The 27,103-nt window shown below is 33.8% G+C and overlaps 2 protein-coding genes across 3 annotated transcripts in view; one reads left to right on the top strand and one right to left on the bottom strand.

Moving 5' to 3' along the window:
* The window catches only part of LOC108978499, a 67,836-nt gene that overhangs the window by 8,495 nt on the left and 32,238 nt on the right, over positions 1 to 27,103 (top strand). The window contains exon 2 of the mRNA XM_018948822.1: positions 10,324 to 10,454. Within this exon, the coding sequence (XP_018804367.1) occupies positions 10,377 to 10,454 (78 nt within the window). The 5' untranslated portion in view covers positions 10,324 to 10,376. The remainder of the gene's footprint in view (positions 1 to 10,323; positions 10,455 to 27,103) is intronic.
* LOC108978502 overlaps positions 22,458 to 27,103 on the bottom strand; it is a 14,184-nt gene continuing 9,538 nt past the window's right edge. Inside the window, exons 1-4 of one of the 2 annotated variants that reach the window (XM_018948827.1) lie at positions 23,816 to 24,204; positions 23,259 to 23,749; positions 22,824 to 23,190; positions 22,458 to 22,750 (exon numbers count right to left, since the gene is read on the bottom strand). In XM_018948827.1, coding sequence (XP_018804372.1) covers positions 22,563 to 22,750; positions 22,824 to 23,190; positions 23,259 to 23,749; positions 23,816 to 24,083 — 1,314 coding nt within the window. In that variant the 5' untranslated portion in view covers positions 24,084 to 24,204 and the 3' untranslated portion in view covers positions 22,458 to 22,562. Of the gene's footprint in view, positions 22,751 to 22,823; positions 23,191 to 23,258; positions 23,750 to 23,815; positions 24,205 to 27,103 lie in introns of those variants that run through there. The other variant, XM_018948828.1, reaches the window with a different exon arrangement.

Here is a 27,103-nt window from a genome sequence, read left to right as displayed (position 1 = left end):
ACCGTATTCCCCAGATCTGGCCCCCTGTGACTTTTTCTTGTTCTCTAAACTGAAGAGGCCCATGAAAGGACGACGTTACGCTTCTCTTGACGAGATAAAGACGGCATCGAAGGAGGAGTTGAAGAAGCTAAAAAAAAAAATTATTTTTTGAAGTGCTTCGAAGATTAGAAAAATCATTGGCACAAGTGTATAATATCTCATGGGGATTACTTTGAAGGGGACAAAATAGATATTCATGAATAAATAAACACAAAATTCGCGATACTTTCTGAACACACCTCGTAGACCTCTTTGCTAGCATCTCTAGAACGCTATAGAGCGGAGTGAGGTCCAGAAAGACCCCTAGTGCATAGGTTGGACATGTTCACATAGCACCATTGATACTTACGTACCTTTTGATAAAAAAGTACGGGGAATTTGAAAGTAGCAAACTTCATTGCCATAAAATTTAATACTCTTATGGCAACGATTTTTCCAGCTCTCGTAAACACTTTTCATAAGCACTTTTTAGGATGGTATTCAACTTTTTCAGCGAATTTTTGTTTATCTCATCATGTTCTATTCCGATGATTGTTGACTTGTTTGCATTTCAAACTCACAAACCCATGTCTCACACTTGTGTCACAATGTGCACCAGCCCCTGTATTGTAGTCAGCTGCTTTGCAATAATTATTTGTCAGATATCCATGTTGTCATTTTACTGATTACAACGATGTACATCCAGCGTAGTAAGCCAGATTTACAGCCTTTGGTTTCAGTAATTATTAATTAGGCATTAGAAAATATTTCTTATGATTATGAGCAAAATCTCGTTATAGGTATTTCAAATAAGCAGAACTTCTCGCATTCGTTTAAAAAATAAAAAATAACACCCATAGCCATAGTTACTGAAAAGTTTGTGTGGGTTTTAAATGAAAGCTGATATTTGTGAACCATCTAAATATCTTTGATATTGCAAAATTAAAATTTTAAGCCAAGTGAGGTTTCCTCCTTGGCATCTGTTGCTGAGATACGATCAGGGTCAGAATAACCCAATAAAAAAAAAATTTTTTTTTACTTCATTCACAAAACTTCATTTTGATTATAGCAAGATAAGTTATGGTAACTTTACAATTGTTACAGGCCGAACCAAAAAATAATTGCTATTGTGCAGAGATTTTTATTTTACGTCACAAATTATAAAAAAGAGTTCATAGCAGAAAATTGTCAGTTTATTAGAAATCAGCAGTGAATTAATAAGCAGAATGTGTCATAAGTCATTTATCAGGAAGAAAGTGATGCTTTATTGCCTTCAATTTCACAAAGTGGCAAATAGAACGAGCACCTCGCTTAAATAATATCGAGTTATATAAAAAGTATTGAGTATGCGATTCTTAAGTTGGTTTTACTTTTGTATTCAAATTGCGTGAAAAGGGGGAAATTTAAGAAAAAACGAACGAATGAAAAAACTATACTGACAGCAAAAAGGCAATATTTAGTTAAATCTAATGAATTTTTAAGAACTAACGCGAATGCGTGGCCACACACGTCACAAAGACCGCTAGATAGACGAAGTATTAAAAGTTCACAAAAATCATAAACGAAAAGGCTCGCTTGCTCGAGGCTTGCTCGACTCGTCCCGATAGAGCTTTTTTTTGTTTTTTTGTTTTCGAAAAGAGTTCCGTGAATATGTCTCTTGATTGTCCGAATCTGATCCTCCTTTAAAACGACAACATAAATATTGATGCATTTCTTTCTTTCCGAGAAGCAAAGGAGACTCTAAAAATTCTAAGCGAAAATCCCGAAACTGCTCCGCAGATAGTTTCTTAACTTTTTTGTAACGCCTCACAACAACATACTATATAAGGCAAACTGGATATTATAAAATGTAGAAGGTATAACTTCAATCAGAAATAAATTATTTAGTGGAATTTCGAACTAAAATTAGTAATTAAAATTTTTATGTACTCAACTATGTTATTACTTGAAGTAATTTAGTTAAATATATAGTAAATAACACATAAGGTTACTCATAAGTTGGGTATATGTACATTTCCATTATGGCGAAGACACTCCCAAACAAGTCATCAGTCATACATGCAAGCATTCTTCTTCATTTGAGCTGTGATTTTAAAAAACAAAATGCCTGTATGCAAAAGATAACTCCCCCGCTAAACGTGGGATTGAAGAATTGTTAACAGAAAACATAAGAACGCAATAAGAATAAGAACACCTACAAGCATAAAATTACTGCATGTACATATGTACATATGTATGTGTGAGTACATAATTAAGTAAGCGGCAGTGAAGCGGCGATGACGGCTATGAGGTAGGCTTGTGAAAAGCGCAGGCGTATATGACAAAATATAAACACACACACACACTCCTACACATGTGTGCGTGTGGAAATTGCACAGTGCAAATTGAGGGGCGACTGATATGCACAGAATAAATAGTTGAATGCCAAGCGTAATTGTTCTCATTCAACAGACCGTGAAGAAGAAAATGAGACCCACGTCCGTTTCGTGTACAACCATATAAGTGGCATGTACATACTAGTATGTATATATGTATGTGGCAACTGTGGCAAGAATCATCACCACCAAAGGTAATATTAAATATTTTATGTGTCTTCTTAAGCGCTGGTGGGCTTCTGGAAGAATGTTGTGTCTGCTAACTACAAGCTGACGTTCAGGAAAGGAATTATATTAAATGCTTGTTGTTGTTGTTGTTGTTAGCTAGTTAATAGCAGAGAGACACACGAGTACGCCCAGTTTGGTTAAGTGAAGGAAGTCAACTGTCGGCTGCATTAAGAGTTGCTGGATATTTGTGTATGGGAAATAATTAAACTCGAAATTAAAGTCACACAACAACAACAATAACAACCACTAGCTAGAGCGAATTTTGTGTGAATCGACGGCGTTGATGCATTCGCTGGTTGCATTATTCAACGCCATTTGTTGCCGCCACTGACAGTCGCGCTGTAGGCAAATTGCCGCAGGAAGTGCTGTGGGTGCAGTAGGCATGCGCAGCCGGCCAGCGTACTCAGTTGGAGAACAGTTGTGTTTTGTGCGAACTACGCATTCTTGTTGCTGCATACGCTTGTTGCAAGCTGTCGCCGATGCGCGAAATTTATTTTATTTCTTTGCTGTTTTTCTCTATATACACCACACCATTAAAAGTATCCGTTGGGAAAGATCGCGGCAACACTTGAGTAATGTGTGGAAGTTCCGGCAATTGAACGAGTTTTGTTTGTAATTTGAAAAGCCGAATAAATTTATAAAACGAAAATTTTGCTTATACTACTTGGTTCGCATTTTCCTGAGGTTTTAAAATATTCTGAAAAAAAAAACTTTTAAAGGCTAAAAATGTTTTTAAAGTCAGAAAGGGTGCAGCTGAAAATTGTCTACTCTAACAAACTAATCTGCAAGGTTCGATGGCTGGGAAATCAATCTTAGCTTCGAATCAAATCTTGTCTAAGGTGCCACAAAAATATCTCATCTATTTCGGATAAGGTCATACCAAGGAACGGTAGTCCTTAACTTAGGTATAATTTGCTTAAATCAGGATCTGGACAAATTGAATAAATATTTTTCACTAAGCCATATTTCAATCAAATCTGACATATTTACCATATAGTACATATGTATAAAGTAAACCATAAGTTCGAAACTTGTTATATTAGGTGTGTGAGAACTACGGGAAGTATTGACCCGATTTTTACCATTGCTGCTACTTTCTATAACTAGAAAGAGACGTTCTTTAAATTTCATTAAGATATTCCCAATATTATAGTTGCGACTGTTGGATAAGGCATACTGTGACTCAGTTTTATCAAAAACACAAGCTCACGAGTGTTACAAAGCCCTTAAAGACGGTCGAGAGATCGTTGAAGACTGTACGACCTTTAACCTCTTCAACTGTTAAAAACCGTCAGGCAAGAAGTTAGAGAGCTGGCAAAAAAGCTCGATATCTATCGCGTGCCCGTTCGAATGATTGTGGTCGATATTTTAAGTACGAAACGCGTTCTTGCTCGACTCGTCCAGATAAATCTGAATAAATAGAGAACGATTGTGACCGAATTTAAATCAGAAAACCCTAGATAAACCTCTGTGGCTCCATGTAATTTTTTTCCTCAAACTGAAATTGCCGCTCCGTGGGATTTGTTTTCAGTCGGTCAAAGAGATTAAAAAAAATCGCTGAAGAAGCTGAAGGCTATTCTACAATGTGCTTATGAATGAAAAGTGTTTCGAGGACTGGCAAAATCGCTGAAATAGGTGGTGGGGATTACTTAGAAGGCGACGAAATAAAATTGATAAATAGTTTATTTTGCGTTTTTTACAATTGTCACAATGTAAGTATGTAAGACAATTTTACGCATTTTTGACACGACCTCATATTACTTTCTCGAAAATATGCTCACTAGATTTCATACTTTCGGCGATATTATTGGTATAAAGTCAATTTAGGCACTGAGGTTTCATATGCGGCAGTGAAAAGTTTTAAACCCGATTTAACAGATGCTGTCAAACCTTGAAATCATATTTTGCACAAATTTTGACTCTGATGTCTTCATTAATTTAATTTATTGTGAGTCCGATGGAATTTAATGTCTGTTGTTACATGAGAAATAGGCATGCTTTTAGTCCGATTTCATAAATTTTGATTTCAGTGTCATTGAAACCAAGCAACCAAGCAGAGCAAATGCCTGAGGTTTAAATTACTTTCTATGCACGTTAATGAAGGCTTTTATAAAACCACTTTTTCATATAAACTCGATTACTTATAAAAACTGATACTCACAATCGACTGATCAGGAATAATAAATCATACTAAAAATCTTTGAATTGAACAAAGAAGGTATAAAAGATTATATAAAATATATAAAACTAATTCTTCAGGAAAAGTAATATATTATTTCTGAACGAGAAGCTCAAACACCGACCGCTTACAAAGTTTCAAAGACCGCCCTATATCCCGCCCTATATCCCTAAAAAACTAACCTTTAGTAAAGCAAACGGCATTGAATTTCACCCATTCAAGCATTTTGGAACATGTCTTTAAAAAAAGCAAACTTTGAAATAATTTTTTTAAAAGGATCCAAAAACAAGAAAAAACGCAAATATAATACTAGTATAAAAAGCAATATAAAGGGTGTCCCAAAATTAACGCAAGCTTTAAATTTCCCGCTATTTATTTATTAAGGTATTGATAACCCAACAAAACAACAACAAATCGACAGCTGATAGCTTTGGCATAGTAAAAGTTGGAGCAAAAGCTTGCTTCATTACAGGATCACCTAAAGTGAAAAAAACCTTATCTTAAAACTTGGACAAATAAAAAAAACTGAAAATTGTTTTTTGGCGGACATTTTTCAAAAAAAAATCGACATATTTTTAAATAGTTGTATTAGTAAAAATCCTTCGTTCAAGTCTTTAAGAATTGTAACTCAAAGACCCGTGTAAAATTTCATAAAATCGGTTGAGTAGTTGTCGAGAAAACTTGCCAACCGACTTCAAAACCACAGTTTTGAGAAAACCGCGTTTAAAGATGGCGCACTTAGCCTAGTTCAAGTTCAAGGCTGTATCTCTGTATGAGGTATATCGTGGAGTGTATAAAAAAAATTTTCGGAAGTTTTTGATGACCTCTTTCGGAGAAATGGCGTGGTGAATGAGATGCATTTTTTCATTGACGGACACGATTTCTCATGTTTAGATCATCTGAAACACAAAAACCCAATTTATTCTTAAAAAGTACGTGAATGGTTATCGTCCCTAATGGAATCATGAAAAAATGTTGATAAATAAAAAAGCAATTTTTTTTTTTTAATTTTTCCACATGGTTTTTTGCATAAAATAAATAATTTTTTACATAAAATAAATTTTGAGATAACATTGTCAATAAATTATAAAAAAGTATGAATCTAGTATGGATTCTAGCCAGGCGTTTTGTGACCACTAAAAAAAAATGAGGCAAAGAGTCGGGTTTCGAAACCCTCCAATGGTAAAGTGGGTTTCTACATTAATTCTAAGGGTATAGGGGAACAGAAAATGCAAAAAAAAAATTTTTTTTTAAAGATTACCCTACTTACCCTTAAGCCAAAAAATAAGTTTTTTTTTTTTGTTTTTGGAAACTCTATAACAAACTGAACCCCTTATTTCTTTATTTTGAACGCTTAAGATATCAACTATATACACTTTTTATCTCGTTTTCATTACATTTATACTGAAGTTCATAAAAAAATTAGATGCATTTAAGCGGCTATAAATTTGAAGTACCACAGCTACTAATTTGTCACATTATAAATTAATCTCAAAAAAAAAAAACAAAGAGTAAAGATAAACATGAAATCAGCCCACATTATTTACCGAAATGAATTTTTATTTGCACCACAGCATTACACCGCTTTTGAACTTGCCAGCTTAGGTGCTGTGTCAACGCTTCTGTGTGCAGCGCCACCCGTGCCGGCTAAAAATACACACAGCTTATAGCAACCGAAACCAAAGCCCACATCGACGCCCGCGATTCGGCGCGTAGCATCTTCGTCAGGCAGTCGGCTGCGCGCGGTGCGTAAACAACAGGTGAAAGATAATCCGCATGATTGTTTCGTGGCTTTGTGTGCTGCCGCAAAATGCCACAGCGTGCGTTGTTTGCTCACTTTTAATGAGCCGGTGTTGCATTACCTAATGCATGTTTTTACTCACACCCTACCCCACGGCATACCTTCGCGGCGGCAAGCGGTGCCCACTTTAAAGTTATCTCTCTTCTGTTGACTTGACCGTGTTCATGTACAAACTTATTTTTTATTTTTTTTTTTTTCATTTAATTTTTCTTTCATCAACTAATAATTTTTTTTTTTTTTTTTGTGGCGCACTTAAGTTTTATCGCATAACATGTAACTGTCACCACAACAAAGCAGTTCATTCATTGCCACAGTTTCTTCACAGTGCAACTACGAAATAATTTGCTTGCTTTTGCCTTGTGACATGTCACCAATGTCACGCCCGGTGTGTGGTAAATGTTTGCAGAGCCGTTATGGCCACACAGTAGCAACCCCGAAGACATGCTTGAATATATGCATTTAGCCTTTGTCGTTTTATTTAAATGACGTTGTAATAAATTATGCAATTTTAATTGTTTATTTCAGGTCTTAATTACTTGTATGCAAAAATATATAGTTACAGTGTTTAGGTTAGGTTAGGTAGAGTTGTTGTCATAAAACTCACCGACGTTGTGTTTCCACCGCGACTAATAAAGTTTAAACCATTTAAGCAGCAACTTATTATGTGTATTTCTCTTCTGATTTGACTCCATCATGATAATAATCATTCACAAACTCTTAAAAGACTGTTTAAATTCGTTGTAATCACAATTTGAGAAAAAAAATTTATGAGCGTTTTAGTTTTATTGAAGAAACCAAGCCTAAAAATTTGGAATGAGCAATTTTTTTAAGCAAAAACTCGATGAATTCAAATCTAATACGTATCAAATTCAAAAAGCATAGTAGCCAATCTCGGTGCTCCCAACCCAAAATACTTTTAAATGAGTCCAACAAGCAGTAGGCTTAAACCGAAATAAAATTTTCAGACGAGATCAAGCCAATCATAAGAAAAGGTACAAGGCTGTTAGCACTTTGAACGAAAATGCATCAAACAACTGAGCCTCAAGACAAAATCATTCTATCCATTGGGTAAAAGTGAAGTGAGTGTATTTTAAGATTTACTAACTCGAATAGTTACCGAAAATGATTTCGTGAGTGCGTGCTTTGAAACGTTCTCTGTTTTGAAATTCCATTTGCTTTTTGCTTACATATGTTTCGACGATATTTAATAATTAATAAGTTTTCAAAAATATACTATGTTCCATCAACCGATATTTAGATATTATCTTAATATAAAACAAAAACAATGGAACTCCCGCATTGACTCTGCTTTAAATCTAAAAATTCGCATGCTAAAATACTTATGTTTTAGCAAAATTCTCTTTTCTTATTCAACATAGTTCACTTCAAGAGTGATACACTGATTTTTGTGGTACGATTTGTCTCTTGCTTCGAAATAGGCCTCAGTTTCGTTTATCTTCTTTCATTCAACGAAAATTTCTTCCCAGCGACTATTCTTTCGAGATCTGAGAACACAGATTAGTCGCTAGGGCCAAATCTGGAGAATACGGTGGATGCGAAGTAAAATTCATGGATTTTTGCCTTTGTTTTCACTGACTTGTGACATGGTGCATTATCTTGCTGAAACAGCCTTTTCTTTTCCTTCTGTACTGTAAAAGAAATAAGCAAACTTGTGTTTGATCAAAAGAGAACTCGCGCTGCGCCTAGCTTGCACAGAGATTTCTCATACCTAAATATTCGTTGACGTGTTCAAGGGTAGATTCGATAAGTAAATGAGGATTTCAGCGCAATGTCACAATGTTTCAATTAGCCCCAGAAAATTGATAAATTGTAATATACTGCTAGGTGCTATTGAAGCAATGTGATCCCTATTTAGAAACATGGATCCAAGGGACTTTATCCTGCACCTATATTATTAACAATTAACAGGTATTCTGAAGTTTCAGACTCCAAGTCATAGAACCGGCAACTCGCACAAGAAGCTAGGCTCATGTTATATAAGTGATTGTTGAGCTTACAATTGCGAGCGTAGAAGGCGAAAAGGAGCCTGAGTTTTCTCTTTGGAGGTTGATAACATATTTGAACCTTTTAAGGTTGGAACCATCGCATGACTAGAAGTTGTTACCAATGCTTCTCCCTACCCACTGTTTCATCCTTGTTTACCAACTCTTTTATGGCGTGGGGCCCGAGCGCACTGAAAAGTTCATGTCTTACCATGATGGTGGATGCTGTAGAGCGGGCAATCTCATCAGCCACTTCATTGTTCGGCTATACGTCTGTAACCGGGCACTTAATAAGGTGTACTTGGTAACGATCTGATAGACTACTATGTCGTTCTATATACTCCAGCACTAACGAATTGATCTCGTACGCAGAGATCGTTTGGAGTGCCACTTGACTATCGTTTAGTAGAGTTATACGTTGATTGCGTTCGACGTTTACCTCTACACACCGACTTATAGCAAAGAACTCTGCTTGGAATATGTTCGGAAAACTAACCATTAGTGTGGAGAGTTTTGTGCGTAGCTCGAGAGCGGAATCGTTCCATTTGGCCTTACTGCTGAGGGTAACTTTAAAACTTTCTAATGAAGTTAACACTTTTGGTAATGCCATTTCTTGGGAAAAGAGCCAGCGGTATTTCGCCACTTAGACCCTTCATGCGTTGGGAAGATATCATGGGTAAAAACCTATAAACTTAGCATATCAATTCTTGATAGTTAATTTGAATATAAAGCATATTTATACAACTTGTTTTTGTTTTGGGTTCTTATAGAATCAACTGATTGCTAAAAATATGCAAACATTGGTTATTTTATGGCACTATTTTTAAACACCACTCTCCTATCCTCTGGTCCCCTAAACTAAATAAAATTAACATACCCCAATAGCAACCCCAACTTGAAACACTTATATTATTTCGAAAAGAGTCCAACCTTTTAACGCATCTAATTCTCCGCGTCACTCAGACCATCAAATTTGTAGCAATACTTAAATATACAGCTCAACATTTCATTGAAAATCTTTAACGGACCATTACCCACACTCTAAGCTGTAATTAACACTCTACAACAAGTAATGCTGATAATAACGGTGAAGCGGAAATGATTGCATTTGCAATAGCACTTTGTTTGAAAAAATATAAATATATATTTTATGTAAATTAACGGTTAGATTTGGTAGCGTGTAACAATGCATTTCTTATGCATATTAAATAGCAGCACAAACGCACCCCACTGTGCGTAGTCTGGAGAGTATGAATGCACACATACTATTCCATATGTACAGCTGTAATTGCAAATGTAATGCAAAGGTAATGCGAGCGTCTCTAGCTGCCTTGCGGCTACTAAGCGATGCGATGCGTTCAAATTTCATGTGGCGGCAAAAGTATTACAGTTACAAGGGGTAGCAATGTAGCAATGCATTTTGGGAAGAAACAAGCGCGGAGAGAACTGAATCGAAATTAATGCAAATAGAAATGTTATGCGGTTGCATGCTGTTCACTGCTTGCTCATTACTTATGCATATATTTATAATGATTTAAATTTTTTTGAGTTTTCAGAAAGGTGTTTATTAAAAAAATAATAATAAATGCTTTTGATTTAATTATAAGGTTTCTCTGTGTGGTTTCTATACATTTATTATTATTATTTTTTTTTTTTTTCTTTTATTTGTAAATTGTACTCACCAATTTTTCTAATTTGTTTATCTTTTCTTATTTGCAGTTATGTTTGAATACAAAACTTGTGAACATTAACGACTGTACTCGATAATAAATATGGATGCTGGCAGCGTGGTTAGCGAACCGATTTCGGCGCATCATCGCGCATTTGCGAAACAAAAATCCGCTTCAATGGTGAGTAAATTAACTGAAAATGAAATGAGAAAGGCAAATATTATACATATAATTAAGTTTTCGGTTTAAAAATTGTTTTTAAGACATTTTGATTTTATTGTGATTTAAAGCATTTTATAATGTCAATGTACTTATATATTAGGGGGGTAAAAAAAATTTTATTTTTTCCATTAAAATATGTTCTTGGACACTTCTTAAAGAATCAACCTAATATAAACATAGAATTTTATACAACTCGGAATTTGGCTTAACACTGTTTTAAGACATTTTTTCCCCCATATTGTGATTTAATACCTTTTAAAATGTCAATATACATATATACATCTTATTGAGGTTGAATAATTTTCTTTCGCTAAATTAGGTTCTTAGACACTGCCAAGAGGAGCTCTTAAATTGTGAGATCTTAATTAACATATTCGTAGAATTGTCTAAGTACCTTTTTTCAGAGATCCAAGCGAAAAAATATATTCGTGTTTTTGACATATATATAATTTTATAAACAAAAATGAAACTTAAAAGAAATAACAAGTTCTTCCTCACTTTCTAACTTTGATGTATATCCCAAAATGCCTCACAATGCACTAGTGAAGTGAAAATATATCTTCATATAGTTTTTAATATATGTATAAATATAGTCTTTAATATGAAGGATATATTTTTACTTCACTGGTGCATTTTTAAGGATCTAAAATTTCTAACAATGTTTGGCTAACAGACCGGAACAATCTAATATATGCTGAACTTTTCAAATTATTTGAAAATTTTATTAATAAATTTATTTTAAATATTTCGAAATCCAATTCTCTGAATTATTCGAAAAATATGTTTATAAATTTTCGAATTCGAGTTCTCTGAATTATTCGAAAATTTGTTTATAAATTTGTAAATAAATCGGAAGGTTTTGAAAAATTCTTAACTTTTCAAATTGGTAGAAAAATTGTAAAAATCGAAAAATTTTTAATAAATTATTCGGATAATATGGAGAGTTTGAATTCAAACCTTAATAAATACATTTTTCGAATAATTGGCAGAATTCGAATTCAATTTTTCTACCAATTTGAAGAGTTAAGAATTTTTCAAAACCTTCCGAACTTTTAGCCAAACTCAGTTAGAAAATTAATTACCTTAAAATCGTATTGTCTAAAATAAAGAATATTTTTATGTTCTAAAATTTGATCAGAAATCTTCAAGAAATGGCTTCAGTTTTCAATTTTTGGGAAAAAGTATGTCATCTGCAAGTTTTCAAATTTTATTTGTCTTTACCGTTGATTTCAAAATATTTTAGGAAGGAATGCTCAAACAATTGTTTTTAAACCAAACAAAGAAACTTAAGTGTCAAGATAGTTGCTTACAATAGATTTTTTTATTATTAACTAAAGAGATATATTAATATTTCATCACTGATTTTAACCTGGAAGTTAAGTCAAAAAAGATTTCATCTCTTCCAAGATTTAGGAGAATATTCCTTTAAAAAAAAATTTTTACGCCTTGGCTAACACTGTAATCCCCCCATCCCAAAGGCCAATAATCATTGCCAACAGTCTGTCAAATCTATTTCCCTTTGGCGTGGGGAATATTTTTGTATGGGCATTTGATATCACGAAATAAACATACTCGAAATGGCGTTGATAGGTTCGCACTGGCTTAGCGCACGCAACAGTTATTTTATGAGGATGACAAAAAGATATGAGGAGAATGCAATGAGTGCAAACCTACTTTTTTCGCCAAATGACTTCAATACTATGGATCAGCTGTTTAGAGGGATCTTCCCAATTAAGTGACCGGACATTCCAGGTGCATGCCCTTAAGCCGTAATCCTTAACACGTTTGCAGGGTCGTCATCAAAAGGGAAATCTGTCATTCGAGGCTGTTTTTTCCAGCTTTTTATGTGGCGTGACAAGACAAAAGCAACACAAGAAACTAAGTAAAGCCAAATTTCGTGAGGAATTTTTATGTGTAAAAGATAAAAATAAAAATCCCAAAAACTGGGATATTTAAATTTTTCACATAAATTTTGATGTTATGTAAAAAAAAAAAAGTTTTGATACAAAAGTTGTAGATTTTCATTACCTACAACTTTGTATTATAACTCTTTTCCTACTTGAAAATTTGCCCGAAATCGAGTTAAACTGTTTCTGAGCCTAAAAATTTCAACTCGGAGCGCGTGTGAATTAATTTTCATTACATTTTTGTTATTTTAGCTTTAACTTTGGAATTCCCCCAGTCAGGGTTTCTTTGAATTTTTAGCATTTTTAACGATTTAATTTCATTTTCATTTCTGGTGTGTGATTAACTAATTAAATCCTATAACTTAATAATCAACAGCAAATTTACATTTCCGTTTGAATAAACGAAAATTCGAGCTCTTGTACAAAAACCAGCGAAAATCTCTTGAAAACCGAGTAAATATCCACAACTTTTTTCTTCCCCTGTGCTTTGGTCTGATTGCAAGGCCGTTAATTACTTTAACATTTTTCGTTTCACAGCGAATGAACTACATACAAGTGTTTATATTTACAAGTCTTCAAATATTAGGTTATCAAAAAAGTCTTGCGGTATTTTCGCTAGTTGGCGCTGAGAGCGCGTAGTTCTAGTTTTATTCGTCGCATCGGGTCAAGCTATACCTTTTTGGGAAGCTCATTTAACGCGCTAACACGTGTTTGATTAATTGTCGTTTCTTTTAAGTCGTTCGTGAGTTATAGCGTCGCAAACATGGAGCAAACTAAAGAGAAAATACAGAATATTTTACAGTACTACTACGATAAAGGCAAAAATGCATCTCAAGCCGCCAATAAAATTTGTGCAGTTTATGGACCCGATACAGTTTCCATTTCCACCGCACAACGATGGTTTCAACGTTTTCGTTCTGGTGTAGAGGTGGTCGAAGATGCGCCACGCTCCGGAAGGCCTGTCGTCGAATATTGCGATAAAATCGCTGAATTGGTCGAAAGAGACCATCATAGTAGCAGCCGTAGCTTCGGTCAAGAGCTGGGCATGAGTCATCAAAAAAAATTTTATGAACAATTGAAAATTCAATAAAAATACCACAAGAAATAACGCAAGACTTTTTTGACAACCTAATATGTTTAGTGTGCCATTGACAATCGGCTAAAAAATCGTTTATTTATAATCATATATCAACTCATAGCCGCTTATATAATCAGCTGGGTTCATAAAGAAAGTTTTATGATTTATGAAATTTGTTATTGATTTCGCTTTCGTTTCACATTTTCACATTGAAATTTAATAAGCAACTAATTTATGTGCGGTTTCCACGCATGCAACAGCAACATGCAACATTGAAATGCTCTAATGAACAAATGAAATTTGCCCGTTTTTTATAACAAATAAATACAAATTTGAGTAAGTAATCGAAGTGATGAAGAAGAGAATCATTTTATTATATTTAATTTACAGCGAGCAACAGTTTCTGGGTGTTGGCATGTTGAACAGCAGTAATATATTATATTTTCCTTATCTCCTAGCCAAAACTCACGCGTCAAATTATTTGAGAATTTCTCAACCGAAAATAACTGCACATATTTTCAACTAGCCTTTCTTCAAATAACAGTAAATGTTTGCATCAATCAATCGTCAATGAAAGGCGTATTTACATATGTATATGAGCAACCAACACTTTCCCTAAATGACATGCAATAGCGCACAGTGGGATGGCATTGGTAAAGTCAACACTTAAAAAATAATTACGTATATACATATAAAATAAATAAGAAAAAATATCGAGATATTTTTAATCATTTCAAAAGCGCAAATATAAATATTTTATTAAAAAATAGTGAGCTAAATAAAATGCAATTTTTTTAAGTTAAACTTTGATTCTAATCATTACGTCATGTCAACTTCATTGTACGACAAATTATTTTCTCTCCATATTTGTTAGCAAGGACCTGCAGATTTTAAGTCTGATATTCAATTCGAGAAAAATACTTAAGGGCTTACTTTTTTAACAATTTTTTTCTCATATAAAAATTAAATATTCTATTCGAAATTTTTATTGTTATAAGCATACACTATTAACAAAGCAATTCTGATATTTTGCGAATAAAATATTTTAAACTTGGCCGTTGCGTCGCCATTTTCGCTGACCCCTCGGAAGACGTTCGCATTATCATCTAAAGGGAAAAACCTTAACTTGGACGATAATTTCGCACCCATTTTTCTAAATAGATTTAATCGAAAAAAAGTCTTTAAATTGTATTTCAGAGATCTTTGTTAAATTTCATGAAGATCGGTTAAATAGTTTTCGAGAAAACTTGCCAACCGGCTTCAATAACATAGTTTCGAGAAACACGCATTTAAAGACCGCCACCATAGCCTAGGTAGCCTCGAGCGCACAAGTTCTCAAGGCTGTATCTCCGAAACTATTACTCGCATCAATGAAAATTAGGACAATATTTTAGAGATGTTGTAGGATTTAATAATTTAAAAATGATTTTTTGAAACCTATAAACCCATGTAACCCCTTAATGTGTTTTTGATAAAGGAATACATTCAGGATGCTTAGTTTTAAGGTAAACTTGCTGAAGACGGAATAAGGTTGCTGTTTTTCCGGCTCCTCCACGAAAAACTTCGATATTTACGGGTTTGCACCAATTGCTTTACACTAATTCTTTACAGCTTTTTTTTTTTTTTTTGAATAAAAAAAATAATTGTGAAAAATTTAAGACAAACTCTGAAAAACTTATTTCGATAAAAACGCCTATAAAGCTTTACTAGCCGATTACACTAAATACCAGAGGAAACTAAAGCTAAAATAACAAAAATTAAATTAAAATAATTTACGAGCGATCGGAGGTCGCGAAGAGGACGCTGAGGAGGCGTGGTTGAATTTTTATGTATCGAAAAGAGCTTAGCGTAATTTCCGGCAAAACTGCAAGTTGAATAGAAAAAGTTATAGGCAACAAAAAGATTTATAATTATAACCTAAAAGTGTATGTGAAAATTTGAAATATCCATGCCATCACATATTTTTAAAAGGTATCAAAACTTTATATTTGTGGTGATCTCTATAAATTGATGGTATAAAAAATATGTAAATTTTTCTGCTGTTTTAATCTTTTCATTGGTTGTGTGTTTTTAAAGGGCAAGTCCCAAATCCAGTGCACAACTTGCCTTCAAACGGATGTTTTTCGGCTATCCAGAGAATACTTGGTCTAAGACCGGGAGTCATGAGTCGTGAGCTGCTTGAAACATATGTAAAATAATCGTTTTTGGCCACGCGTAAATGAATGCCGCCCAAAGAACATTCCTCACTTGCGTAAAGTTCTACACATGGCTCCATCCTCCCATTAACTAAATATATGCAAATTATAATGTGAAAAATTGTATCAGAATATGAAAAAAGGACCCCACAATGGGTTTAAATCGACTTTGAGTTTTTTTTTAATTTGGTTTAATTAGTCTTTAAGTTAACATTTTCAAAGTCTACACTGGTATACATATAATTATAAAATAAGCTTATTCATCAAAATTCGGAATACTTCGAAATATTTATGTTTCCCAATAGTCTGTTAAACTCTCCGCATTTATTCCCAAGTATAGTCCTTAAATAATTTTACAATTTAGTACGAAAATTTGTACCACCCAAACCCACTGTGGCACCACTCAACTTCGCATGCCCAATCATTCACATTTAAAATCCACCAATTATATGAATTCATTGAAGTGCGGCGCAACCATTTGCGCTCACAATAAATACACCTGTTTGCCAAATGAAAAATACAAAACAAAATAATTCCCTAAATTAAATAAATACCAGCATATCTGTTATAATTATTTTCATTGTTGCAGTATGTAAGAATACCATTAATACTAGTATACCGCTACTTCGCATGTTTTTATTGTGTTTTGTGCTACGTTCGCTTCACCGTACCGAAAGTTGTGCGTGAGGAGGTTAAACTCTTTTAATTGTAATGCCGCACTTTTCTTATTTATTTTCATTTTCAACGCGCTTTTTATTATTGTAAAAAAAATGTGCGAAATTTCGCTCGCATAACTATTATCTAACAGTACAAACGCGCATACATATGTAACACTTTTACAAATAATCGCAACGCTTTAAATAATATAAATATTTTTGTTATTGTAAGTAATTTGTTTATAATAATATATGATATGTGAGCAAAGTGTTTTTTTTTTTTTTGTTTTTTTTGAAAATAGAAAAATTAATTTCACTTCTTTACAACACTTTGGGTTCATCGTACGTGCTTGCCCTCACTTGAACTTGGCAACTAAATTCGACGTAACTGTAAAGGGTGACTTTTATAGAGCACACGAAGTTTGAACTTCAATTTTACTAAGTGCTTAACTTTACGGCTTACTGGCTTTTACAATTAAGCATTTTGATCTTTCGATAACAAAGTTGAACGCCTAAATCTATATTATACAAAAATTAAGGTAGAGACGATTATTCCATTATTTAGGTATATATTTACAGTATTAGACAAATTAAATATATTATAACGACAAAACGGTTTCTTAGAAAATTTTGTGGTTTATTCGTAAACAAATTATTTTCTTATTTTTTAATCTTTTTCATTTTTAATCTTCAATCGTCAATATGCCAATTTCATCAGAATAATATATGATTTCTCTAAAAAAAGTAATATTTTTACTATAGATTATTTACATTGGAATGTAATAAAGGATTACATACAGTTGGAAGGCCGAATTTTCCATAATTTATGCTAACATTTGTACCCATATTATGGTAACTTATAACATTATTTTAAGACATAGTATTTGAAAAAATATTTATTTGGAAACGAACTACAGCTGATCTCAGGAGCTCATCTCCAAATAGACGTTTTGCGGTGACCACTATAACTCTGAACTAAATCCTCTGAAATTAAAAAAAAAACAGACGGATTTCGTTGAAGTAATGTTAAATCTAGTAATTAATTGGAGGAATAAACAAAATAAAATTTTTTGGCAAAATGGCTGTTTCTAAGAAAAATCGATTTTCGCCAAAACTTCTGACTAAGATTGTTTATAAAAAAATATTTATCTRTGAGAAAAAATTCCTTTAAATACTATACACCATTTTGAGAAGAACGCGTTTAAGGTTTGGCCTTGTACTTCCAAGGACTCTGAAATGCCTTTTAAAATTTGCGTGTAACTTCGAAAATATACACCGGAAAGAAATTAAATTTTCCGTGTGTATTCTCAAGTATAGGTAAATTAAGGTAATAAATGAACAAATTTTTTAATTTTTTTTTTTTCTAACTGTACATCTTAAAGCGTTACGTGGGTTTTCACAACCGATAAAATGCCTGTTCTCACCATTTGTTTTTCATATAATAAATGAACTATTCTTTTAAAACTTTAGCACATATCTAAGTGTAACATTTGATTAATATTTTGTGAACAATTTATAAATAATTTTTGGAAATTCAGCCATTGACAGCTGGTTACTGGAGGCACCACTAAAACACGTCTTCTTGCGGTGGTCAGCTTAACAGGCGAAGGATTTATGTAACTTCCAAAAGTTTGTTAATAGATAGGTAGATTACATCAGCTTAGTTCATCACTCATCGAAACAAACAATTTTTGCTTTAGGTGTAAATCTAGTTGATTTTAGTTCTAATTTTTGGTACAAAAAGTATGAAAAAATTAGTTTCAATCGAAAAAAAAAACTCCATCGATCAATCACGATTTCATCGTATTTAGTAAATCTGTGAAAAGTATCAACAAGTTCGTTTCACTAGTTTCCGAGAAATCGTGGCCACCGACTTTAAAAACGATGTTTCGGGAAAACCTACTCAGATGATCCGCTTTCCCAAATGTTATATCTCCCTAAGCTTTTATCGCAAATTGATTTTTTTTATATTTCAAATGTTTATTTCACTTTACAGTCGAGAGTCAATATTGTAAACGACATAAGCACGCAAAATATTATGTATTTAAAGTATGTAATCTTAAGTTTAAAAATTGGCGGAATCGGATTATAACACTCCAAGTCACCAGATAGCGAATGCCTACGGCTGATTGTTTACCGATAATATCTTAAAAAATGTCAAAAAGCAGAGTCAGATTTTTTTGTTTAACCCATTTCTCATTGACCCATTATATTAAATTCAGTCATTATACTCTCGCAACAAAGTTGCTAAAGAGAGTATTATAGTTTTGTTCACATAACGGTTTGTAAGTCCTAAAACTAAAAGAGTCAGATATAGGGTTATATATACCACAGTGATCAGGGTGACGAGTAGAGTTGAAATCCGGATGTCTGTCTGTCCGTCCGTCCGTGCAAGCTGTAACTTGAGTAAAAATTGAGATGTCATGATGAAACTTGGTACACGTATTTCTTGGCTCCATAAGAAGGTTAAGTTCGAAGATGGGCAAAATCGGYCCACTGCCACGCCCACAAAATGGCGAAAACCGAAAACTTCTAAAGTATCATAACTAAGCCATAAATAAAGATGTTAAAATGAAATTTAGCACAAAGGATCGCATTAAGGAGGGACATATTTGGACGTACTTTTTTTTGGAAAAGTGGGCGTGGCCCCGCCCCCTCTTAACTTTTTTGTACATAACACGAAAACTACTATAGCTATGGCAACCAAGCTGTATAGAGTCGTTTCTTTCAGGCATTTCCATATACAGTTCAAAAATGGAAGAAATCGGATAATAACCACGCCCACCTCCCATACCAAGGCTATGTTGAAAATCACTAAAAGTGCTAGTTAGTCGGTTACTAACAAAAAACGTCAGAAACACTAAATTTTATAGAAGAAATGTCAGAAGGAGCTGCATCTAGGCCTTTTTTTTTAAATTGCATGTTACCTATATGAATGAAACTAAATGTGACTACCAACTATGTATAATATACATAAGTAAATAGATAGAAAATTAAAAAAAAAAAAAAATTATCGAGAATATGGAGAATATAATTCTTCACTACTGAAATAACTCCTATTCATGGTTTTATCATAAATATGCCATTGATATGGTAGAAGCTAACCAAGAAAATCAAACACCCTTAGAAATATATATACGCACATATATACATATGCCTTTCTTCTCTAGCAACAATTTTTCAAATTTTTGTAATATTTCTTACATTTACTATTATGGACCGTGAAATTGCCTGACCTTACAATTAGTGCAGCCACAAAAATACCTGAAAAACAGGACATAATAAAAATTTAATTTACGAAAGGATTTATATAAAGACTTAATCGATTGCAAAACGAATTCGCTTTGTGCATTGTGTTTCCTACTTTACTTTTACTTTCTTATGAGAAACGCAAATATTAATTGTTCGAAAGTGGGGTGTCAACTTTCTTTTCTATTATCCTTTCGACAACTGCAAACCAGCTGTAGACGTGTCTTCTCAGAAAGTAAGGAGGGTTGAATTTTATTTAGCAAACCAACACAGTAGCTTGTATAAAATATGTATAAAAGACGCTGCACACCAGTCATTAAGATTTGTTACAGGAAACTAGTTATTGTACAAATAAGAGAGTAGACTAAAAGAACCCAAAAATTTACATACTTGACTAAACGATTTATTTAAGGGTGTAAAAAAGTTTTAGCTGTCTTTAAGTACAGTGTTGCTAAATTGCTTGATGAATATGTTGGCTTGAGAACAAAAGCATGCGCTTGAGCAAGGGATGAATGAAAAATTGTTTAGAAAAATGTCTAATTTGACTAGATGAAGCACTTCGAAAAATAGACTGTAAATGAATTTTAGTATATCTTAGCTCTTTCATATAATATTTAATATTATCATTCAGAATTGCTTAACCTCAACGTTATTATCAGCAGGTGATTTGGCTATCAGCAGTTCTACATCACTTTGCTTTACAACTATTATCAAGTAATCAACCCAGATAAGATAATTGTTTCGTTATCACAGAAAGCAACGAAAACAGAAACAAAACAAAACACAAAATTAGAAATAAATAAACCAAAAGCTTAAAATATAAACATTAAACACAATAAACAAGTGTATTTTTATTATTTCTGAGAGTTTCCTTACGCGCGTGTCATATAGTCCAAACATTCTTGAACAATAGCTCACTTTTAACTAGATGGTAAAGGGTGATCCATTTCGAGGTTCCCTACTTTTTTAAACAAAAACGCAGAAACTTCAAATTTATTATCATTGCAGAGAACATTCTGTAGCATTTATTTTTTTAAGAATATATCTTTCAAATGTTAGCTGGTACATCCGTCCAATAATCGAGTCTCTTCGAGCATTTTGACTAGTAACTGCCGCATGAAACGTGTGATGTTCTGCTCTAAGGCCTGAATCGAAATGATACTTCATATTTTACATATCCTCACAGGAAAAAGTCTGACGTTGAGATATCATACGATCTTGGTGACCAATCGACCGATTCAAAACGTCAAATTATCTGCTAACCGAAGGATTCTCTCAATAAATCCATTGATTGATGCGATGTGTGGGAAGCCCTGTTGAAACCAAATGTCGCCGAGATCACGAGCTTCAATTTCATGCATCAAATAGTCGGTTATCATTGCGCGATAACGGTCGCCATTGACGGTTATGTTCTCATCATTTTTGAAAGCAACACACCAAACCGTTGCAACGGTTGGTTTTTCTGGATGAAATAGTAGCCCTTGAATCTCTTTAGATTGCAGGTTTTCATTCCAAAGGCGGTAATTATGCTTGTTTTGCTCGAAAACGTCGCATCTTCTTGGAACTTTTCAAGAGCCCATAGAGCAAAGCAATGCCGCTTGGGAAGATCGAACGGCTTCAGTTCTTGCACAAGCTGTATTTTGTACGCTTTCAATTTACGATCTCGACGTAAAATGCGTCAAACTGTTCTGTAGGCCAGTCCGAGTTGCTGTGAATGGAGCCAAATAGACTCTCCACAGCATTCGTGTACACTCACAGCTATGCTTTGCTATATTTTCTTCACAGCGTACTGGACGTGGTCTATTTCGGTCCAACATTATCCAGTATTGAATGCTGAGTCTCAAGATGGGTTGCGAATATTAAGCTCAGTAAGCCAATTATGTTGAGCGAAGTTCGGTAAACACATTTTTTACAAAACAAGCATTTTCGTAATAAATTTGAACGATTTCGAAACATTGTTCAAGCGTAAGTCTTTTTATGATGAAACCGAACTACCGAACAAAAATAACATGACGGCTTGACAGAACTCAAGCGCGATTTCTCAAAAAAGTACCTCCACTTGGATCCCCCATTATAAATGGTGCAAAAAATATATATTATTGTTTAGATTATCAATTGATAACAACTCGCTATGTGGCTTTGAAAACAACACTGCAGTAAATTATTGATGATTTTGGTTATTTTTGAGTTCAAAAATGCATACAAATATTTTTGGCAGAGTATCCTTTAAGCTTTCGTAAACCAATTATAATTATTGCTCAAACCCTATAATCCACGAAATGTATCCGGATTTTCGACCGGCAATTAAATATTTAAAAAATTTGGGCTCTAACGTATTTCGGAATCTAAAATTTTTAGTTCAGAAAAAAAAAAATAATCTAAATAAAACAAAACTAAAAAAGAAAGTGGAAAAAACCAACAGGATGGATTATTGCAGAGGATCACGGAGATATCATAAGTTGATAGATACGTAAAACAAGAAGAGCCTTAGATTTTGTAGTTTATTCTGAACAAGCTTTTAAAGATGCTGAACGTTGATACCAACAGGTTTTCGCATTCTCAAAGTGTTCTTAAATATTGAAAAGACAGACACTTCTCAAAGTGTTCTTAAATATTAAAAAGACCGACACTTGCTGATGTGTCTTTCATAGCCTTTTGTATCAAAAGCAGAACAAACCAAATTGATAAAAATTTTATCGGAATGAATTTTTTCAAACTCTTCAAACAAAACGGAACTATCCTATTAATCTAGATATTTGTATTTTCTTATGTGCATTTTATAAACTTGATACGATTTTGTATACACATTTTTTATCATCCGTAGATTAGTTTTTGTAAACTGAACTATCTAAACGTACCAGCAAAAAGCGCAATTGTATCATTATATCATATTTATTTCCACTAAATATTTAAAAAAAAAGTAACATTATCGCATTTATGTACATGTATTGTAAACATAATAACTGGCCGAAGATTTAATACTAAAACACACCACGATTATAAAGCCACGGCAATATGGCTTCGGCGTGTTTACGAAATCGTTCATTTGTGTACATGGACTTTTTAAACTCTTCACCCTCAGGTGTATTACCCATTAAATTATTGATATCAGCAGCTTCCGACGGATCTACAAGCACAATGGACATATGACCCATCAGCTCATATAGACCTGAAATGGAAAAACGTTTAAAATTTTGTATTATATTATAGCAAACTAATTCAAATCTAAATTGCTCACTCACCCCACGTGCCATACTTATAAAGCGCTATATGGATATCCTTCAAGGTTGGCAATTGCTTTGGATATTTTAGCAGTTTCAAGCATTCAATCAAATTGTCAAGATAGTACTTAATAAAGTAATCGAAGCGTTTCAACTTCACATCAAGACAGATGGAAGATATGAGGAGACAATACAAATCATTCACCGGCGAACCATACCGCTCACACTGAAAATCAACGAAATATGTTTCCTTAATTTTACCAAAAGCATCATATTGAAACATAATGTTGTTGGCCCAGAAATCACCATGATTCAAAACATTAAATTCATTTGGATCAGCTTTCATTATTGCGCGGAAGTCATTGTAAAAGTTCCCACGATTTCTTTCCTAACAAAAAAATTTGATTAAAATGTAGTTGTATGCATAATTAGTGTTTTATAAATTGTAGTATTTACCAAACTCTCCATATACAACTCACTGCCTTCATACAAGTGCACACTGTCATAGAATGCATTTGGCGCTGTTTTATCCATATTTTCCATCGCGTCAATGAGCCCTTCGATGTAAATGCCCACAGTCACAATTTCTGGATATTTGCCTTTGGTTTGAACACGCACTGCTGTGGCGGCATGCCATTGTGCCAACTTTTTTAGTGCGGCCTTGGTGTGTTCCGTGTCGAAACCCTGAAAGCGGTTGGCATTTTTGAAACCACGCGGACGTAAATCCTCCATGAGTATAACACCAAATTCGGATGGTGTCTCTATATCATAATATTGTGGTGAGAACTTCACTTCAACACCCACTTCATCATACATTTGCTCCAACTCCGGTATCACATCACTGTACATAGTGCGCTCCGTATCAAATATATTATGACCGGCAAAGAGTTTTTGTATGGTTTCGATGGGTAGCTTTATCATGTACGACAGCTGCTTTGAATCACCACCTAGAAAACCCAAAAATATTCTCTTTTTTAATTTGTTTAACATAGATTAATATATTATTCACTTACACTCCAGCTCTACGTCAATATTCACTAAGCCCATGAACGTGGCATAATTTTCGCCAGCAGCTTGTGCCGGTCGCACTGAGAAATTTTTAACGCACTTAAATTTCGGTATGTTTTTCTGCAGCAGATCTTCAAATAGTTCCGCTTTCAGCCACTCGGGGATTTGATCCGCGGGATTTGGCGCCTCATTGGCCTCTGTCTTACGCGCGTCCGGCGCGCTTTTAAGCTCATTTGTTTGTTGTTTACCATTCTCTACAGCTGCCGTAGACATCTTTTTACGTTATCTTTCTATGCTCTTTTCACAAAGCAAACAAAAAATTCTAACAAATTTGAACCGTTAGCAGTGTGTAGTTTACCGCGATCGGCACTCTCTTTAGAACTATTCTAAAAAAGCTTTGCGCTTGCATTTATATACGACCGCTGCATCAAATGTTTACACTTACATAGTGTGTGCATAGATATATTATATAATACTCGTATATAATAGAATGTGTGAAATTTTGGTAGAGCTTTATGAACTGATGTGCCGTTGCAGAGAACTTCTCTCGAATGCAACAATTTACTGATTTAGATTTAGACTTAGACCGCTTTCACACAATAAGACTTATGTCGCCCAAACCAAACGAGGGGCGACGAAAACGGCAGAATTCCGTTACAACAACAACAACAGGGGCGACGAAAAGTCGAAGGAACCGTGCTGTGTGTTCTTGTTCGTAATAGTTCGCCATTACGCAGTTCGGTATTCTTTTTTATACCCTGAACAGGGTATATTAAGTTTGTCACGAAGTTTGTAACACCCAGAAGGAAGCGTCACGGATCCTACAAAGTATATATAATATATAAATGATCAGTAGGTCGAGCTGAGTCGATTTAGCCATGTCCGTCTATCTGTCTGTCTCTATATATACGAACTAATCCCTCAGTTTTCAAGATATCGTTTTGAAATTTTGAAAACGTCATTTTCTCTTTAAGAAGCTGATCATTTGTCGGAACGGCCGATATCGAACCACTATAACATATAGCTGCCATACAAACTGAACGATCGGAATCAAATGCTTGTATGGACAACTTTCACATTTGACTAGATACTTTCCCGAAACTTGGTATATATTATTTTCTAAGACAACAATGTAATCTACGAAGAAATTGTTCAGATCGGTTAACTATAGCATATAGCTGCCATACAAACGGAACACATAGTTACTAACAGAAATGCGCCTGTGAAGGGTATTTAGCTTCGGTTCAACCGAAGTTCATGGCTGCTCGGATTCAAAAGAGTTTTTAAAATATGTTGAAAACTTAACACTTTGATGTTTCTTTTGCTTTTCATTTATTATGCAAATATAAATAAAATATTGTAGAGAATGGTCCTTAAGAATACAAATTAGCTAATAAATAATATTTTTGCGTATAAGAATTTGAAAATTTTATATGGTAATGCAGTAGGCACCAGTAGAGAATTTCTCGATAATTAGCAGCAAAAATGATTACGAATAAAGGTGAAAACGGGTTTGTCGGTATAAGAATCCATGGGATTGTACCTGAGGTTTAATTTTGAATATATTCGTATAAATAAATTTCATTAGAAAAAATAACGAATTTAAGGCTTCTTTCTCAATGTCTGGTTACCAGCCTTTCTGTCCAGTTAATAGATTGTACTTAATAATCGTCAACAAATTGAGGCACCGGCCAATGCGCACGGTTAGTGAATATGTCCGCTTAATAGAGCGTCCATTTAATAGACCTTTCACTGTATTTTTTATTTATTAATTGTTTTTACTATCCTATCTTTTCAGCTGGTTCAAATTTGGTATGAGAGGAGACCTAGCCTTTTCTAACCTAACCTTTCCAGTACTCAAATTCAGATGCAATTAATATTTAGTGTATGCCATCTTATGACCAAAAATCGTTCAAATCCAACAAAAACTGTTCAAGCCCTTAGGTACCGAATATATGGACCCCATTATTTATAATTGACTTTTGTTCGAAAATATCAGTCAAAGTGTCAGATATGTAATTAAAATTGATGTATAATCATTTCCTGATAATGGTATGTGTATATGTCATAAATTGGTTAAATCGGTCCACTACTTCCCTTAGCCCCCATTTACCTCATAGAAAGATTTTCAAATTTCCGGATGACTTGTGCCGCATATATCGGCCAATATGTAAGTTATCTAATTGTATCTTTCTACCTAAAATAGATAAATTTTAGCGTAAACTGGACCTAACAATTATATAATTAATATCAGGATTTTCGAACATTCAGTTGTTTTTATGGTGTTGTTTTATGGTGAGTTTTTTAGTAAGTGACATGTTAATAGTATGTGGTATGATAAAATTTGGTCGATACTCCATACAAATGTATGGGTTATATATATAATATATAAAATTGCTCGGATTTCGATTCTCAGGTTGACGTTTGACACCATCAAATGTTTCCCGGTCTTTGATCTTTGCCAGTTGCAAGAGCATAAAATGTTCAGAGACATCTGAATTTATAAACTAGTAATATTCGTACAGTAAAACACTTGTTCAAAATTTCGAACAAGCAGCAAATTTCACCATGCTCTACTCTGTTCTTCATGACCTAGCGTTTTATAACTCTTGTACCGAGCTTTACCCATTATTGAAAAACAAAACAACGTACTTAGTGTGTGTGACGGGTGATAAGCAACTATACAATTACTCCATAAAACAATTGAGGCACACGAAAATTACCACTAAATTACGAATTCGATGGTATTAGCTTCAGATATTAGAAAACCTCTAATTCCCTCTTTTAGCATTCTAAGGGACCAAACAATATCAAAAAAGTATAAACATATGTTTTTTTTTGTTTTTTTTAAAGCGGACGCGCAAACTCTTTAAATGCCTAGTAAGAATATTAGTCAGATATGAACTCAGGTCAAAAGTGCGCTTTAGGAAGTCTATAAGCTCAACGAATTGAATATGCAAGTCATTCCAGTTAATCTTAATACACATGTACAGTGCACATACTACACGCTCATATTAATGAGTATCGAAATGTTAATAGCGGTCAGTTTATCTCTGTAATAAATCAATTTAAAAAAAGCTCTTCGAGAATATCAAACTTTCTGAACGACATACCTACATACTCTTAAAAATAGCTGAATCAACCACGAAACATTATCACAAAATTTTCGTTATTAATGCTAAGGCAAAGCTCTTTTCGAATAGTTATACTCCGTACAGCGATCGGTTTGGACGTGGTGCGCACACATTGTATTCTTTAAAGCTCTCTTACTCAAATTAAGTAAAAATTATTGA

Source organism: Bactrocera latifrons, unplaced genomic scaffold (assembly GCF_001853355.1).
Source record: "Bactrocera latifrons isolate USDA-ARS-PBARC rearing strain unplaced genomic scaffold, ASM185335v1 scaffold_123, whole genome shotgun sequence".
In the NCBI taxonomy this organism is placed as follows: Eukaryota; Metazoa; Arthropoda; class Insecta; order Diptera; family Tephritidae; genus Bactrocera; species Bactrocera latifrons.
Note: the sequence above shows the minus strand (reverse complement) of the source record. Positions and strands in the feature narration are given on the sequence as shown.